The sequence below is a fragment of the Athene noctua genome, chromosome 1 (genome assembly GCF_965140245.1).
Source record: "Athene noctua chromosome 1, bAthNoc1.hap1.1, whole genome shotgun sequence".
NCBI lineage: Eukaryota > Metazoa > Chordata > Aves > Strigiformes > Strigidae > Athene > Athene noctua.
This window is the reverse complement of record NC_134037.1, coordinates 83,729,032-83,746,679: the sequence shown is the minus strand read 5'-3', so window position 1 is coordinate 83,746,679 and position 17,648 is coordinate 83,729,032. Positions and strand designations below refer to the sequence as shown.

At 38.0% G+C, this 17,648-nt stretch overlaps 1 protein-coding gene across 1 annotated transcript in view; it reads right to left on the bottom strand.

Moving 5' to 3' along the window:
• Positions 1-17,648, bottom strand: part of DISC1 (DISC1 scaffold protein) — a 206,155-nt gene that overhangs the window by 32,088 nt on the left and 156,419 nt on the right. The window contains exon 10 of the mRNA XM_074899344.1: positions 16,883-16,943. Within this exon, the coding sequence (XP_074755445.1) occupies positions 16,883-16,943 (61 nt within the window). The remainder of the gene's footprint in view (positions 1-16,882; positions 16,944-17,648) is intronic.

Genomic DNA, 17,648 nt, shown 5'->3' with positions numbered 1-17,648 from the left:
ACATCTGAAATCAAAACCTTTTGTGTTTTTTTTTTTATTCTTGCAAGTCTCCCTAATCCTATAAATCTCTTCACACAACCCCAATTTTACAATTCAATTCCTTGCATTGTGTCTCTTCTCTCCAATATCCTCAGAAGCTGAAAATGACAGAAATTGACTTCATATTGTTCTGACCATGGGGTTGTCCCTCAGTGCAGGAGACATTCTTCCTACCCTCTTATTTCAAAGCTCACTGATAACGCTTGGTTGCTGTTCAGCACTATTATTGCACTTCTCCATATAAAAAAAAGACTCTCTCCCAGAAGATCAGGAGATTTCACACTCCCCTGGTCAGATGACAACCTACCCTGGAGACTAACTAGAACTCCTACACAAGTCTGAAGCATGCAGTACTTTTCTCTAGCACAAGAAATTTGCTTCTCTGACCTTGCCTTCTCCCTTATAAAACATATAATATCTAGAAAACAAGAAGTAGCTGACCCTCTTTAAATGTGATCTTTGACCTACTAGAGAATACTATGGACCAGAATCATAAGAGCCCAAGAAAGCAATCCTCACAATTCTCATTTAACTTTTAGACTTCTGCATCTAAAAATTTTGCTCTGGGCTGACTTTTCTAATATCTAAATCTTATGAGCCACAGCCAAGTCCTGTGCACAACAGTCCTATCCAAAAGACATCCAGCACACTCAGACAGGACATGATAGCGCAACACAGAGATGTGGACACTACTTTCATGCAGCTGGAAGAATGGGTGAGAGTAGTGGCTCTGCTTTCTACAGCACCCCAGGAGCAGAAGCAAACATGCAGAAAGGGACAGATTTGAGGCAGAGCCCCCAGACCAGACTAGCCCTCAATGTAGTGGCTATGGCATCCTTCTCTCCTACTCAGGGATGTAGATAGCAGGACAGACCTGGAGATGCAGTAGACAGAGTACCTGGAGCCAGGTCTCCTGCGTTTTTGTTGAGTGATCTAATCTCCATTATACTGCTAGGGAATACCCACCACAGTTTTTAAATTATGGTGGGATTAGAAGCTATTGCTTCTTGGCTTTGTGAGAAAAAAAAAAAAATAGCAACAGTTCAATTACCCCCTTGTCCACAGCTGCCAAATTTCAGAAGAGTCCTAGGAGTCCTAGTGGAGAACCCTAAATATAAGCAGACACCTGCTCATCTCCAATACTTAACGCTGTAGACACCCTAGGCCGAGTACAAAAACCACTTACCAAATGGAACTGAAGCATAACAAAACCACTTTAGAAGGAAAAATGCCACACTAGAACACAACCACTCAAACGCTGCACAATCTCCTTCGGGCTGCTGCTGCCTGCTGCATGGGCCTGGCTTCTTTCACATTTCTCCTTACCCCTCTCTGAACTTCCACCGCAGTGACAGTGTATTTGTGCAGGTCTGGCTGAAGGGACAACCTCCACAGGTCTTTATACTCCTTTCAGTTGAAAACTTAACTATTTTCTTCCCTCTATGCTGTTACCAAGCAGGTAACACTGCCATATGACAGATCATGCACAGAATAAATGTATGATGCACTACAGAATTAACTAGCTGAGAACATCTAGATTACATGATTATGTAATTTTTAAACAGTTTTAATTGTATTGTTTTATCCTTGTGCAAAAAGACATTTTCACAGTATGTGAAAATGGATGTAAGTAGTGAAGATGTATGTATATGAAGGAAATAAGCCTTTTTAACTTCTATAAATATTTTCCTTTAAACATTAGTAACATTGAAGCACAATCAATGTACCATGTAACTATTATATATTTCACAGTGTTATAAAATGAGGAACAGAGTTTTCAAATGTGCATGTCAGATTTTCAAAGCCAGGTAAACAAAGGTGAGCTGTGAGTGTAGGCAGTTTCCTACTTTGGATTTGTAGCTGAATGATTTCTATCAGCAGCTGAGATACATCATTGAGAATACAGTCTTCAGTGCAGAGGGTAAGACAAACCATGTGTTACGAGGGAGGGCTGGGAGCAAACCACCGCCCAGGGCCAATGGCAAGTGGGACTAGCATATCTGAGCTCCTTCCAGAATTCCGGTTTTCTCTCTGGTTCCATATATTTTGATTTATTGAAGCATTATGTTTTACAGCAATAATTGTATGTTAACGAAGTGATGAACCAGATGCAAATTGTACCCTCTCCCATAAATTCCACTCTGCTCCCCTTAGCAAAGAAAATCTAAATTATATGTAATGCAACAAAATGTTTCTCACATGAAGAGTCATCACACTCCCACATTAATATTTTACATCAGTTTGGGGCATTTTGTAGATATGTATAATGAGGTTACACCACAAATTCTATACATTGTATAACTAAAAAAAAAAAAGGATAAACTCATTCTATTATGATGGATGGATGCTAAGATTACTATGGAATTTTTCTCAGACCTTTCAAATGCTATTAACTTGAACTGATTTCATAAACAATTCTTAAAAATCTCCTTCCCATTAAGACATTCAGAATTTTTAATAAGAAAGAGTCTAGTAACAAATAAGAAATAATATTTATGTAAAAATACATAGTCCCTTACAGTGACCTCACTAAACAGAAAAAGATAAATATCTGGCAATATTTTCAACCAAATGTTTAAAAAACATTTAAGCCTATCAGCTACACTCATTATCTACAAATTCTTCCATTCAGTAAAACATTACCTACTGCATCTAGGATACTGAAGGATTAGAATCTAAACTGAAATCTAAAAACAATCCAGTAAGGATCATGACAGCTTTCCCTTGCCCATAGAAAAAAACCCTGACATCAGCATTTTAAGGACAGAACTACCACCTTGTATTTTATGTGAAATGTACATATTTTACATCTGCTTTTTCTTTCTTGAAAGGCCTGTTCAGAAACAAGGAGGAAGAACAATTTTTCTAGTGCTTAAAAACAGTAATGGACATTTGATTAGTGTTATTAGAAAACAAGATACCGTACAATACTGAACAGTATTTTTGATGTTTTCTCTTCAATCCTCCAGCCTTTTATTTTACCCAGCAAAAAACTTTAATCATGGCCTGTCATCCTTCTATCAATATTCAATGTCACGGTGTTATACTTAAATTATATCCACTGTAAACACAAAATGGTAGACTGCTGCAGCTGATGGTTTTCACTTTGATTCTTAATGCAAGGTGGATGCGGGAATGGGACTGACATGTTGAATGCAGGAAATTAAGTAATTTACAAGAGAAGAAGGAAGGCACCTTGTAGTAAGAATTTACGAGTCAGTTTTGTCCCTACATTTACTGTGCAGTTTACTTTTACTATATTAGCTAATCTATAATGTAAAAATTTACTACCTGGTTCAGGGCTATTTATTTCTCTTTAAAAAAAAGGAATAGAGTAATGGTCCTCTGCCCCTACCTCCATTAAAACATCAATTACAAATAATCCATTCTAACTTTGATAGATGAGGAGAAAGCTATTAGGGAATTCTTCTTATTAAGCAGTTCACCTAACGCCAGCTTCTCAACCCTAGTTTATCATTCACTTCTTTCATAATCTGATAAAGCACCTTCAAGTTTGGTACTAACTGATAACTCAGTCCACATTCGGCTTGCCTTTGGCTCCTGCAAAAACAGCAAAGCCCCACAACATCATTAAACAGTTGGGTTGCGGTTTTTTTGACTGAATGGGAATTTCTAGAATTAGGTATTTTTTCTGCACTGTTTAATATTTGAACCCAAATCAGATTTAAAGAAGAGGCATAAATTAGGCCATGGTTTGGGAAAACATGCATCTCAGGATCTATGTATTCATCTAAGCTCTGTTCAAACAGTTGGGCTGTTGCACAAGCCTAAATACTTCATGAGCTTGAACCCCACAAAGGATTCAACTTCTAGTGACTTCCTCTGAAACTGAAGCAATGCAGTGGCTCTCCATGTCACAACACCAGTTCTAATCCAAGAAAATAAATTTGTTTCCAAAAGTATGCCACAAGAAGAAAGCACAGCATTTACATTGAGGCCACATTCTCAGCTGCCACAAATCCACACTGCTGCAATAGCAGCAATGGCTATTTATACTGAGAGAAGAATGAGTTCTTATTGCAAAGCAATTAGAATAATGAGCCTGATCTCTTATTGTGTATTACATTCTCTGTCCACAAGTGTTAGGAAGCATACAGAAGGAACTTAAAACTCTCCTGTCATTTTCTTTCACCTCTGTTCTCCGATATAAAATTCAACCATTTATAATACATTCCCCTCTCTGAAAGGATAACAGATTTAGACTTTCAGTGTCAAGTGAATTTGGGAACGTGAATCATCCTCTGTACTACTGAGCAGGAATTAAGCATACATAACAATTAAAAATAACAGGACAAAGAAATGCCCTTTTAGAAGAGATTGGGAGAGATGACATACTGTCATCATGTGGGAATGTACCTTGAAATTCAACCTTTGTAATCAGGAAGACACACCTGGAAAAATGAGAGCGTTGGCCAAATACTGATGTCAACAGCCGTGTGCTTACGGAGTTCCTCTGAAATGTCTGAGGGCATGATATGACCCGCTGTAGCTGCAGGGTCAAACAAGGTCAGGAACCAAATCCTGTTCTGGCTCAAAAAGAGCAAGAGAGAAAGGGCAGGGTCTGTAGATCCTCCCTGTTTGAACCCTGTTAGCTACAACGAACCCTGCACTGCTGTTGACAGCACACTTCAAATTGCCAGGGCCTGCATGTCTTCCCAAACTGGCAGAGTATGTTCCCAGCAGTATGTACATTAAGTCATTAATGTTTTCAAATGCTAGTGGGAAAGACTGTCCCAGTTGCATGCCAGATAGAGCTATCCTACATCTTCATACTCATGCTATGTAGGTGGTGATATTTTATTTATTTTCTACTTGTTTAATTATCATGATGCTTGTATCTAATTGGCTGGTCAGGACTTTGTGCAAAGTATTGTCCAAACACAGGACAGGAGGATTTAGCAGCACTGCTGGACAGCAGGCAGATGATGTCAGACATCCATCCTCATCCTGCTTAATCCTACACCCATTACTATGGTTAATGGCAATCTTGCTCAAGAGAGATGAGAAAGCTTCTGAGAAATGCACAAACTGGTTTCAAGTCTTGTCTTCAGGGATGCACTCAAAACCAGTAGCAGTAGAAAAACACACATCCACCTCTCAACAATTTTCCTGCCAAGTTCAGAAGGGATCAGGATCTTTGTCACTATGTATATGCACCTACATACAGCCACCAAGGGGACCTGGTAAGAGAGCAAAAGCTTAATGCCATGGACACAGAGGTGACAAAAAGCTTTGCACCTCCCTCCCCTCACTGTGGAGTCTTACCTCCACAAGTAAGAGATGTTGAAGTTTGCATGAAATCAGCTCACAAAGAAGACAACAGTAGGGCAGAGCCAGGCAAGGCACAGGTGATGCTGATGGGCAAAGAGAACACAGCCACGATACATTAATCTTTTTCTCAGTAAAATAAGACCAGGAAAAGTCCCGTGAAATTACTGGAAACAGTCTTCTATTTAAGCAGGTATCTTTCTATCAATTTTTCAAACTCAGTCTCTAGGTTCTAGAGTGCCTCTCACCTGACACTACACTCCTACTAAACATCTGCAAACAACGCTAGCACCTCCTCTTGCACATTCTCTCCATTATCTGGATGTGATGATGAAATCACTGTCCTTTAGCTTGCCAGAGTATCCAAAGGTAACTCCTCGACAGCTATAGCACACTGCAAATGTATCCTCATGTTGATGGTCTTGGACCTTACCCTCGAACGTCCTCTGAAAATTCTGGGATGAGGTCAGTGGCTGAACACTCTGAACCACAATAGATCTGTGAGATAGAAATATCTCACAGCCAAAGCATTTTTTCATAGTAGATGGAAAACTATAAAAAGCAAGTGACCAAAGCTCACTGTATCAACCTTCCCTTCATCAATGCAAACATATATTAGCATAGATATCTACAAGAAAAATTATACAGGCTTCTAGATCAAAAAAACCACACAACCTACTCTCAAGGAAGAAGCAGCCACTATGACTGATGTCAGTCGTTAGATATTCACCATTCAGAAAACGGGATCCTTTCTGCATTCACAAGTATCACTGATTAACAAACAATAAAAATTATTAATATGAACTTCAAACTCTTAATAAAATTCATGTCATTCAATCAAATATTAAGAGATGAGAAAACAGGGAAGAGCACAATTAACTGAAAAAAAAAATAAGGAAAACATTACTTCTGGTCCAAAATAGTGAAATCTCAGCACACCAAAGCAGCAGTGATGTAGAATTACTTATTCTTGATGAGGCAAGAGTTTGCAGCAGAGAAGACTACCGTGACACTAATGAGTTTCAGCAAAGTGTTGAACTCTGGCTTTGCAGGCATGGCTGACCAGCATCAGAACAATGCAGCGTAAGAAAAAGGCATACAGAATAAGAAAAGATCCTAACAAAACACGCAATTACTAAACAACTAGAGAGGCTGTGAACTTTCAGCACATTTTCTTTTTAAGCAAGGGCAATACTTTGTTTTTAGAAGGGGAGACCCAGCCTTGCCCTCTGATGATTTTTGCTATGCTAAGTATAAAATGAATGGAAGACAAAGAGCCTGGAGGGAAGGGGGGGAAGTGGGCAAGCTTCTCCATGAATAAGCAGCAAAATCCCCTGTCACCTTGTCTTTGCCAATGCTGCACACTAACTATTGAAGTTAATTCAGTAACTTTGAAAAAGCCCTAGCCTGTATGAAACCTGAATTAATAAGGACAGAGAGTTACTAAAGGCTGTGTGACCGTGTGCTTTGCTTTTTCTAAAGCTTTAAAAGACACTGGAAACTGACCCCAAATCTGACCTCTTTTTTTTTCCCCCCCCCCCCCCTAAAAACATCTAATTTCAATGCTGAGATGAGATTTAAGAACAGAGCTTTCCCCTATTTCTCATAAAACAGTAGAGTCACATGCCACAGTTCCCCCTCCACCCAATTAAAAAGAAAAAAAAGAAATCAATATTTGTGACCCAGCATCCCTGAGCAGGCAAAATGCCAAAAAAAGCAGAAGACAACAACAATTGCTAAGCTTATAATTCTTGTGCACTTCTTCACTACCATCTCATACAGAAGCCAGCAGTCATTAAAACATTTTCAAGACACAATATGTACCAAATATGCACTGGTGCAATACTAACTCTTTACTATGACTCAAAGTGGAGAAGAAAATTCTGTGTTATGTCTCCTTCCCCCAGACAACTGCTGGACCCAAAAGCCTCCCCATCGCATCTGTCCCTTTCTGCAAAAATCGCCCTCCACACCTTCAACCAGCAGATGGTTCCTCAGACATGAAAATAAAAGTCCTCCTCCCCTTGCAGCAAGCATTCATTTTATCACTGCAGACTCAGGTGATCCTTGCTACACCCACAAAAGACGTGGTTCCATCAATGCAATTATCTCCTATCTTGTGGAGGCTACAGACAGAAGCAATAAGGGTTTTTTGTAGGTTTTCTGTGTTTGGTTTTGGGGGTTTTTATATTTTCTCACTTGGTGGAAGAAGTAGATTGCATTCTTTGCCCTCCTCCATTTTTACTGCTTGTGCAGCATGCTTTCATCTATAGATGGGTATAATATTAGTTCTGCCAGTGCTGAAAGACACAAGTTATAGGTTAGGAACCAAGGGTTGTACCTGGGCACGAGATGTGGGTTTATCTATCAAAGGATCTCCACTACCACATGGCACCAGGTCACCCTGAAGATGAAATTCGCATTATGCTGCAGATACATGATTACAAACTCTAACCTGCTGCACTTCCAGAGAGATGATTTCAGTTTCCACCCTCCGTGGGCATTAGCTACACTTTCCACATCCAGAAACAAAAGGAACAGAAAAGATTGTCCCCTTTCCTCCAGACCCAGTTAATCTAGACATCCATTTCCATGAAGTAATACCATCAAATTTCTTATGAGATTATTTAAATTTACTAAGAGCTTCCAAGATACTATACTCCATCAGAACATTGCAATCATTTTCAAATATAGTGCAAGTAAAGACAAGAACATTTAATGAGAACCGACACTGTGGTCATGCAGTCTAAGATATCTTGAAAAATAATCTGCTGTGTTTTAAAGGTGAGAATAGGTTTTCTGTGAATCAAGTGGTTTCTTATATTCCTACTGTCCAACTCCTTCGCCTCTCCCATATACAGAGAAGAGATACCCAAAAATAGGTTTGCTAAGGAATACAATTAGAACAAAAGTAAGAATGTAAAAATTTACAAAGCAGAACAAGTGGAAGAGAAACAGAGAAGCCACAATAAAGGAAAGACGAGAAGATGAATCAAAAAGCCCCCTCTCTAAGAATGCTAATTTTAAGATAGATCAGTTAAAGAACAACAAACAAGAAAGCACACAAACATTCAAAGCAGAGGAAAAAAAAAAGAAATAGAGCAAGAAAGGACACTTAGGTTTTTGTTCTTTGTTAATTGGATTCACCATTGTAAAAATTAAGGTTCCAAAACTATTATAAAAAGAAGCTGTATCTCACAAAATAAGTCTTGGTCAATATAGCAACCAAAAAAAATCACCTGTAATTTATTAGTACACTTCGCAGTTTGGCTCTATATTCACAGCTCCTTTCATTCGTTAATATTTTGGGCAAGTAAACTTCCCTCACTACAATAGTACCAATACAAAAGAGCAGTAGGATCTTATCAATTCTTCCCTCCCCTACAGAAATCTATTTAAAATGCTATTTTTGTTCATGAGTTCCTATTCTCTTGTTACCAGTTACACAGCTGAAGTGATAATCCCTCAATTCATGATATCATAACCTTTCCACAGCAAAGTAAGTGCTGTGACATAAGGCTGGAAAAGAGTATCAGGAAAACATAAGCCTTTAAGAAATAATAATCCTGGTTTTATAACAGTGTCTCTCATGTAGACTGAAGAATAAGGTAACCGAAACAAAGTGAATGTATTGTTCACAACAAGGAGAACTGATTCTCTAAAGTAAAGTGTTTGAATGTCCCCGTGTGGGTTTGCTGACACTGTAATGCTTTTTCAACATTACTGAAACCAGACAAGTGTTTTGGTGGTGGTGGTGGTTGAAGGCTTTTTGGGAACCCATCAGTATGATAAAACTACACAGTATGTTCGAAAAGAGGCTGTTTTACTCTAAAGAACAGCAAACCACCGTTGAAGCAGAATGCCTTCAGATATCATAGAAGCGTGTAAAAATTTCTTTCAGTTTTGCAAATCTGGTAAATTATTTACCATATTCACTTTCAGTGGCATCAACTTGTAACCATGTTCCAAATTTTTAGTATTTAAGATAATCACACTGGGCATAGTCCTGCAAGCCCTTTGTTGCATGGGCAGGAAACTACAATTTCATTGCCATCCAAGGGCACTTTTTCAGGGAGATAAGGATCACTCATTAGCAACAGCTTGAAGTCACAGGCAAATATATTTTGGGAAACTACTCCTATATAGTCAATGTTACATTAAAAAAAAAATACCCCACACACATAGGAATAGTAGAGAAGTTGTAACCAGATGAGAAAGAGCACTATGCATCTGCAAGAACACACAGGCCTTTTGATGTGCTCCGAGACCATCTTAGACCAGTTTTGAAACGATCAGCAGTACGAAACACTGTGCCGTCAGTGTGATACGCCATTCAGAGCATTCATACCCAAAATACTCTGCTCCCAAAAACATTTCTGAAACTTAGTATGTTATAAAGGAGACTCGAGACACATGGTATGTGAGCTAACAGCATGAATAATGAGGGAAGAGAACAACTATTTTAAGACTGTTCATTTTCTTATATACTGAAATGCGATGTGGTGGCAATTAATCTTGACTTGTCCTCTTATGGCATGGGACCCTCAAGACACTGGATGTCCTGAAGGGATGGTGCTCCGTGAAGATGACACGTTCAAATGCATTAAAAACATTGTCTGCATAAGAAAACCACAAGTTTCTGGAACAGAATGCATGCGTGCACTAGCAGCCTGAGCAACCAGGTTGCAGACACATTTGCTCTGAACTAGTCAAGTGACATTTGACGGAAACCCTTAAAAAAAAAAAAATCACAGATGTATGAGATCAGGTAAAACACAGCTTGGGCTCAACATTTGCTTCTTCAGCAAATGCAAGTTGTCCTAATCACACACAATCCCCTTCACACATAAGTGAACAAGGAGGTGTGCAAATGAGCACACCTTACATCAGGGTAAGACTCCACTACATTTCCTGCACTGTGCATCCATGAGTTGAAAAAAAGCCACCATTAACGTGAAAACAAACATTGTCGAACAGAAAATAAACCAAGACAAACAGCAAAAGAGAGCCAATTAAAGAAGAAAGGGTTTGCATACATTTGCAAAGTTACTAGGTGCTATATTATTCAACAATGGCAAAGCACAGTCATTGCAATACTCTCTTACTAGCAGGCATATTTATTCATTTCCCCAGTCTTGCAGAATAACACAGAAAATAGCTCAATAAAACACCTTTGTGTAATTGTCACCAGTTATTCTTGAACAATATTATTCCCTCAAAATAATTTAAGGATTCCTATCTGAGAATTAGCAAAAGCAACTAAAAAGTCTTGGGTTTGTGATGAATGAAAGTCACAGCATAATCTTTTGAGGCTTGGAGAACAGTACAATCATATTAAATTCCATCAGCTCAAGAAATGTCATCTTTACATCAGCTGGTACAAAAAAAACTGTTTCCAGCCTGAGGCAGTTATGATAAGGGATTTAGAAGCCATCACCATGTGGGCCATGAGATATAAAGGAATGCATCACTGCATATAAAGTGTCTGCTGCTCACAATTTCGGAGCTAATATTCTCACAGCTGTGTATGGCTTAGACCAGCTGGGAAGAAGAAAGGGACTAAATGAGTCACTAGAAGAATCTAGCATTTTGGCTAACCTGCATTTAACACTCCTGCAACAGAACTGTTGGTAAGCAAAATAAGATCAGATCATTATCCAGCAAGGGACAGGGCTGTATCCTCTCGAAAGAGCGGTAGAAAAGACACCGTCTTGGGGAGAGGTAGGTAAAGATGGCATTTTAGTCCTATCTGTGCAGTCCTAAGATACTGCTGGCATCTGAAACAGCCCTCAGTTCAACTGAGGCATCACAGGTTACAGAGAATTACCACAGGCCACCTGGCAGTCCCAAGCACACCTGCTCTGCTGTCTATAGGAGAGGGAGAAGCTTTTGGGAAGCCTTACTCAGCAGCCTTAGCACAGCAGTTCTCCTCTAGCAGCCATCAGGCTTTCTACCAATGACATGCAAGACATTAATGGGCCCAAGATGCAATCTTACCCTTACAGAAGAGGAGAGTCTGTAGAGAGCCACACAGGGATCTTTGTCATTAAGACGCTCAATATTTGCAAGCTTGTACTAGTAGGCTTGGATACCACAGGCTGCTCTTCAATAGCACAGTGTCAGACTTCAAACAGGACTCTGGGTGGGTGCAGGAGGCTAAAAAGCTCCAGTTGGATCTCACTGCACTGCAGAAAATCTTTACAGTCTTGAGAAACATTTAAAAGCCTAATTGTTTAATTAGCAATGAAGGCAGCCCCTTCTGAGGTTTCTACTGCTTCAGGGTTCAATTCTTCATGACAGGTCTAGCTCTTATATTCTGAGTGCATGCAGAAGGATGACCGATGATCCCAAGATCTTCAGTTTCTCCTGACTTTTATTTGCTCTCTGCCTCCTTTGCCCTCAAGATGTACTTTCACTTGTGAGATGGCTCCTTCATTGAATATCATATCTATCATTAATTGCTCAGGCTACGGTTCAGGCATAACTTCCATGTTAACATGCAATTCCACTCAGGAAATATTTGGTATGCCAAAAACCCCAGTTCTTAGGGCAAATGTCAAATCATTCACAGCTTACAGAAAAAGAAATCCTCAGATTACAGTCTCTTCAAACCATTCTGCCACATTTACTCCATCTGCTTCAGAGTGCAAGCTTTCACAGATTATCAGTTTCTAATACGTTTCACAAGGGCAATGTATTCCCAATATGTTTCCATAGATATCTAGCAGATGGACTCTTGAAAAATAAAAGCATTGTTATTTCATCCTAAACATCATGAAACTGATTTGCACCATTAATTTGATCTTTGTTTTCTTTGGTATAAAGAAATGTAAAAGAAGTATAGAAAGAAAAGCATAAAGAAAGGTTGGGGTTTTTTTAATAAAGTGGTTTATTTCCCTCTACTACTGCAATAATAGCACAGCACTGTCTCCAAAGGTAAGACTGAGGTGAAGGAACCAAAGCCTTTTGCTTTCATGTTTCAGTGGTGTAATCAAATTCCTGGTTTTGCACAGCACTTTATAATAACTGTATTTACTGTGCAACATTTACTAGCTTCTGCAAGGCCAATGGTCTGAAAGATGATTTTTTTTTTTTTTAATTTTACCTTGTTCCACACATTTGTTTTTGTTTCTCCAACTACCAAATACAGTTCTCACACAGATCAATCTTTCTATGTACACACATTCTCACAACCACCTCTTCAATGGAAGGGAAATAGACTGAGGCTAGGACAGAGATTTAATGAGATACAAGGCACATGTAAAATGTGACAGACACACAATTGCTCACGTCACATGATTTTCATCGAGATATGTAAGAGTTAGCAAGTAGCTCAAAAGCTGATGACTTTTCATGCAGAAATACCTATATCAAAGTTTTCTTACCCATTTAAAAGGCAGGTGATTTTTTTGGCATCTTCAAAAACAAATGAATATTTACAAACTCGAAGTCTAGACTTGGATTCTCACAACACACGTAAGTACCTCAACAAACATAATTTGGTTACATCTCCATTGATTTCAAAGATGCTTATTGGTACCACACACATTTGGCAAAATCTGGCCACTTTTATTTAAGTACTGATTTGGGAGACAGCATTTAAGCACAAAATCCCAACCTAAGTGTTCTGCTCTTATGGCTTTATAGCACTTTCCTGGGCTCAATTCATGACCCTCAACCATTTACATGACTTAAACTCACAGCAAGAACTTGGTGGTTCTTGAAAGAGTTGGATTGTTGAAGCCCACTGTAGTCATGGCAATGATATAAAGTCCCAGCAGAGCCTTCACTTATAGTGTAAAGAAGCAAGATTGAGAAATACACTTTCTATGGAAAATCAAGGGTCCCATAAGAAGATGCTCAGCTGACTTTCAATAAGCTAGATCAGACAACTATAGTGAACTCCTGTACAATCCCTCTTAAATGGCTCAAGTGATGAGCTGAAGTTATCTAAGCAAAAATCCTTGCACTTCAGATATGCATGCAGACAGATGTCTTCACTGAACACAGTTGCATTATCCTAACTCTGACCATTCTAGCACATTTCTGATTTACTAACAAAAGGTAAGCGATTTTCAAGGTCTGCTACAGAAGTGATGGTAATGGTATTTACACTCTCAAAAGAGCAGCTAGTGATTTAATGTATAAACTCTGGAAGTGGCTTAATGGATATTCGTGACTGGAAAAGAGACAGACTACAGGATTATTAAAAATGCTATTTATTTATTCTTTTCTTGAAGGATATTGTCCTCAATAATTGTCAATCCACTGCTCAGAATACAAGGTATATTTTAAAAGGAAAAAACCATATCAAGCAATCTGTATTCTTAATGGGTGATAAGCCTTCTTTGGGGTGAAAGTAATAGACACTGAGCCTATTTCCTTTTTTGTCGATGTGTATTCTCTCTTTTTCTATAGGTGCAAGGCTATTAAAAGAGTACTGTTCTTAATCAAGCACATTAACACTAAACAAGCTATTAAGCTACTTTAGAACAGATGCATTTTGTAGTCTGCAGTCAAAAGTACTGCATTGTTGGGTTTTTTTTAAAAAAAAGCACCACACCAAAAAAAAGAATGATACTTTAGTGAATAAGCTAGGTTCCCCCCACACAACAAAAGGAACAAAACAAAAAAACCCAAAAAAAACCACTAGAGGAATATAGTCCAAACTTTTCTTAAGAAAATAAACAAAAGGGGGGGGGGAAGAACCATATTATAATTGATAAAATTGATACTTTTAAATTTTAAACTTCATTAAAGCTGTTTTGGTCTGAGTTTTCTTCATTAATTCTCTTCTATTATAAAAGTGGTCAAAAATTACATTTCTAACAGTTCTACCTTATTTTGAAGTTGTATCTTAAATTGAAGCGTCTGAATCTTGGTTGTTTCTATTTGAAACTCGCCAGCAAAATTATGTGTTTCATCTGGAGAAAAGCTTTAGAAGCTTATTTGAATTCATGTTGTGCAGACTTGATCCTTTATTGGTTTCAAAGGCATCCAAAAAAGTGCATCCATGATCCAGATGCAAATTTTACCTCTGTCTACAACGCAAGCTTAAAACAGTCTTTAAACTTCCCTTAGAGAGCCTTTCCTTAGGTTATGATATGTAAGTAGTAATCTGATCATCTATGTGAAGACCCCAAAAAAAGAAACAGTCTCTCAAGTTACTTCCTTAAGAGGTTAGGGAAAAAAAAAAAAAAAAGCTTCTCAGGCTCTTGCTTACTTTTTTTAATTACTCAAGCTGTAAAGCAGATGGAGTTAATTACTTAAAGTCCAAAGAACCTTTAAAAAACAAGTATCTATAACCACTTTATTAGCATAAATATAAAGATATTTTAAAGATGTAGTATCTTAAGGACTTATTTCTGGTAAAATCATTAGAGATTCTCTTCCAATATTAAAAGAAATTATTAGCCCTTAATTACTATTTTTAGAATAATACCATTTGTACATATTGCAAAACTATCACTGTTTCAGGACTGAATCTTCACCATCTGGGGCCTTGGCCAGCACTACAGTGGGGTTTGGGGGGGGAGTTTTTTGTTGGGTTTATTTGGTAAGTTTTATGGGGTTTTGTTGTGGGGGGGTTTAACTCTTAAGGACAGGAAGGGAAGTTTTAGAAGCCTGGCAACACCAACAGTCTGTTAGAGACAGGGAAGCTGATGGCAAGCTCTAAAGTGCATGTTAAAAGTCCATGCACCAGTACAACTGCAGCGATATACTTAGACTTCATGCATTTGTGTCTTTAGCAAAGGCTGGGGAAAAAAAACCAACTTATCTCAACAGCAAAACTTTGAAGCCCTTGGCCAGGTTGCAGTAGAGAACCTAGAGTGAAACAGGCCCAGGTCTATGTTGTAGTGAGGAAGGCAAGCCCTGCATACGAAAGCAACAGATAACATTACACTATTCAACAACTCTTAAATCTGGCATGGGAGGTTTGAAATGGTCAACTACAGTTCATAAAAAAACCACTTCCAAAATATAAAGCTGTGCCAAAAAGAGGGTTTAACTTTTAATCCTTCCCCTGAAAGGATACTCCCCACAGAAGCAGGACGAATACCAGCAGTTCAGCCCACAAATAGCAGGAAAAGGAGAAAAAAAGCATGCTGCAAGCTCATTAAGAACACCTATCAAGACACATAAAAATGTGTTGCAATTTAAGAAACTGATGCAGAAAAGTCCAAGAAGACAACTCAAAAATTACACAAAAAAAGCACAAATAAATTTTTAAAAGCCACAGCTGTGAATTCTATATGAAAATTTTTAGAAGGATAAAAAAAGTCTATACAGATTCTCTAAGTATTTAATTAAGATAAATTTACTACTTTCTGGGAGCCTGGTATGTCAGTTAAATCCATACAGCCTAGAAGCATCAGTACATGTTATTATACCTTATATTTTTTAATAAAAAGTATGTTTTTCAAAAAGACAACCCACAAAGTTCTTAAGGCTTGTCTTTCTTACTTATGGATTGGAATATACAGAGTATAAATGTTATTAAGGGGAGTTAGGCAGGGCACACACAGCTTGATCTTTGAGGTCTGTTTCCACCATTTTTCACTCAGCTCTCTAACTTACTTTAAAATTTAGGAGTTATGCAAAATAAATCTTTCTGTATTCAAAAGTATGAGTGAGCAAACCAAAAGATCTAGAACCCTCTCTCTATCAATACAACAAAAGATTAAAAAGGAACCAAATTTATTAATTATACCTGCTCAGTAATAGAAAAGGAAGTGGCACTAATTTGGTGGCTTTTTTTATTTTATTAAGACACAAGCTCCAATTACTTCATATGAAATCTTTTTTCAATATAAATATACTTGTGCAAGGCCAAGTCCACTATAACAGAAGACTACATTACAACAGCAGAGCAACATTTACTAACCATACTTCAAGGAACAGCCTAAAACTTAGGATGATCTAGAGCCCCCTTCACACAGCAACTGAAGGAAATATAAATGCTATTATTTCTTTAAAAAGAAAAAAAAAAAAAAAGAGTATCAAAATAAGTGTATTATGCATTAGGATTCAGGTCTTAAAATATCTCCATTGTTGTCTTGGTTTCTCTTTGCTTTCCACAATCCCCCAAAATGGCATTCTTTCAAAACTGTTACATAAGGAGTCATTTCTTGTTAAAGATGCCCAGAATTGTGGAAAGGGATCCCTTTTCACCCAACACTTAGGGGCTTCTGGGTGTTCAAGAGCTCACACCACGGATTACAGCACCTGCAGGTGGAGCTGGAGTGATGCACACCAACGGCACACATGCTCCCTTCTCTCTGGCCATAGCACCACTGCTCCAGGGTAGTCCTACTCACCAGAGAGCACAGATTCTGTTTTTTACCTGCATCCATGGCAGGCTGGTGACAAAGCTGCTGAACATAGCAATGAACAGAGGTTTTAACAATAACACTTAGGAGATTTCCAACTTTGAACTACTTTTGGTATTATTTTAATGCAAGTTCCAAAACATTCCCTAACACTTTTATGTATGTCAGTGCTGCATTAACAAGCATTTTTGAACTTTCAAAGGTTTCCATGATATTATCCTTACCTATGTAGTTTGTCCTCCAGGATTTCCATGTACTTTTCAGCATTTTCTTTTACACTGGTCACTGCAAAATAAAAGTCAAAGTTAAGTAATGGCATAACTGTACAGTTTTGTTTGTCTGGGTTTTTTTTTAAACCAACTCATCTCTTACCCACAAATTTTACATATATCAGTTAGAAATGAGAATTCCATTCATCTTTTTTTATATCCAAATTACAGTGTGGGTGTCTTCTCCCTTTTTTGTCTTGAAAGTCGATTGTATCTGTATTACATTAATATATCTAGTAATTAATGCATTAACCTCTTGGTTGTGCCAGAAAAATGGTAAGACTAACAAAGGCACAACTTATAGAAGTTTCAATTTGACACACAAAAAAAAAAAGAAAAAAAAGAAAGAAAACCCACACAGCTAGGTCCTCCCCTTTACCTTAAGGAGAAGCAAGCAAGTCTAACTAATTCATCAGTCTATGCACAAAAGTCCTTGAAAATGTTATGAGTCTTGTCTCAAACTTTGTCTGATAGAACTGAAACAGTATAGAATGAAAAGAAATACCACTCAAGATTGTTATGAGATTTGGTGTTTTTAAGTTTTGGCATATTTTGTTTGTTTTAAAAATGGGGACCTAGATATTGCCTGCATATGAGTCCCTAGAACTTCTTAATTCAGAAAAAACTCCAGTAAACTACTTACCATATCACACAATGATAAAGCTGTTCTTTTGGATGACCCTTGGTACTCCATCATGAGTACAAATGAGGAAAAAAGTAA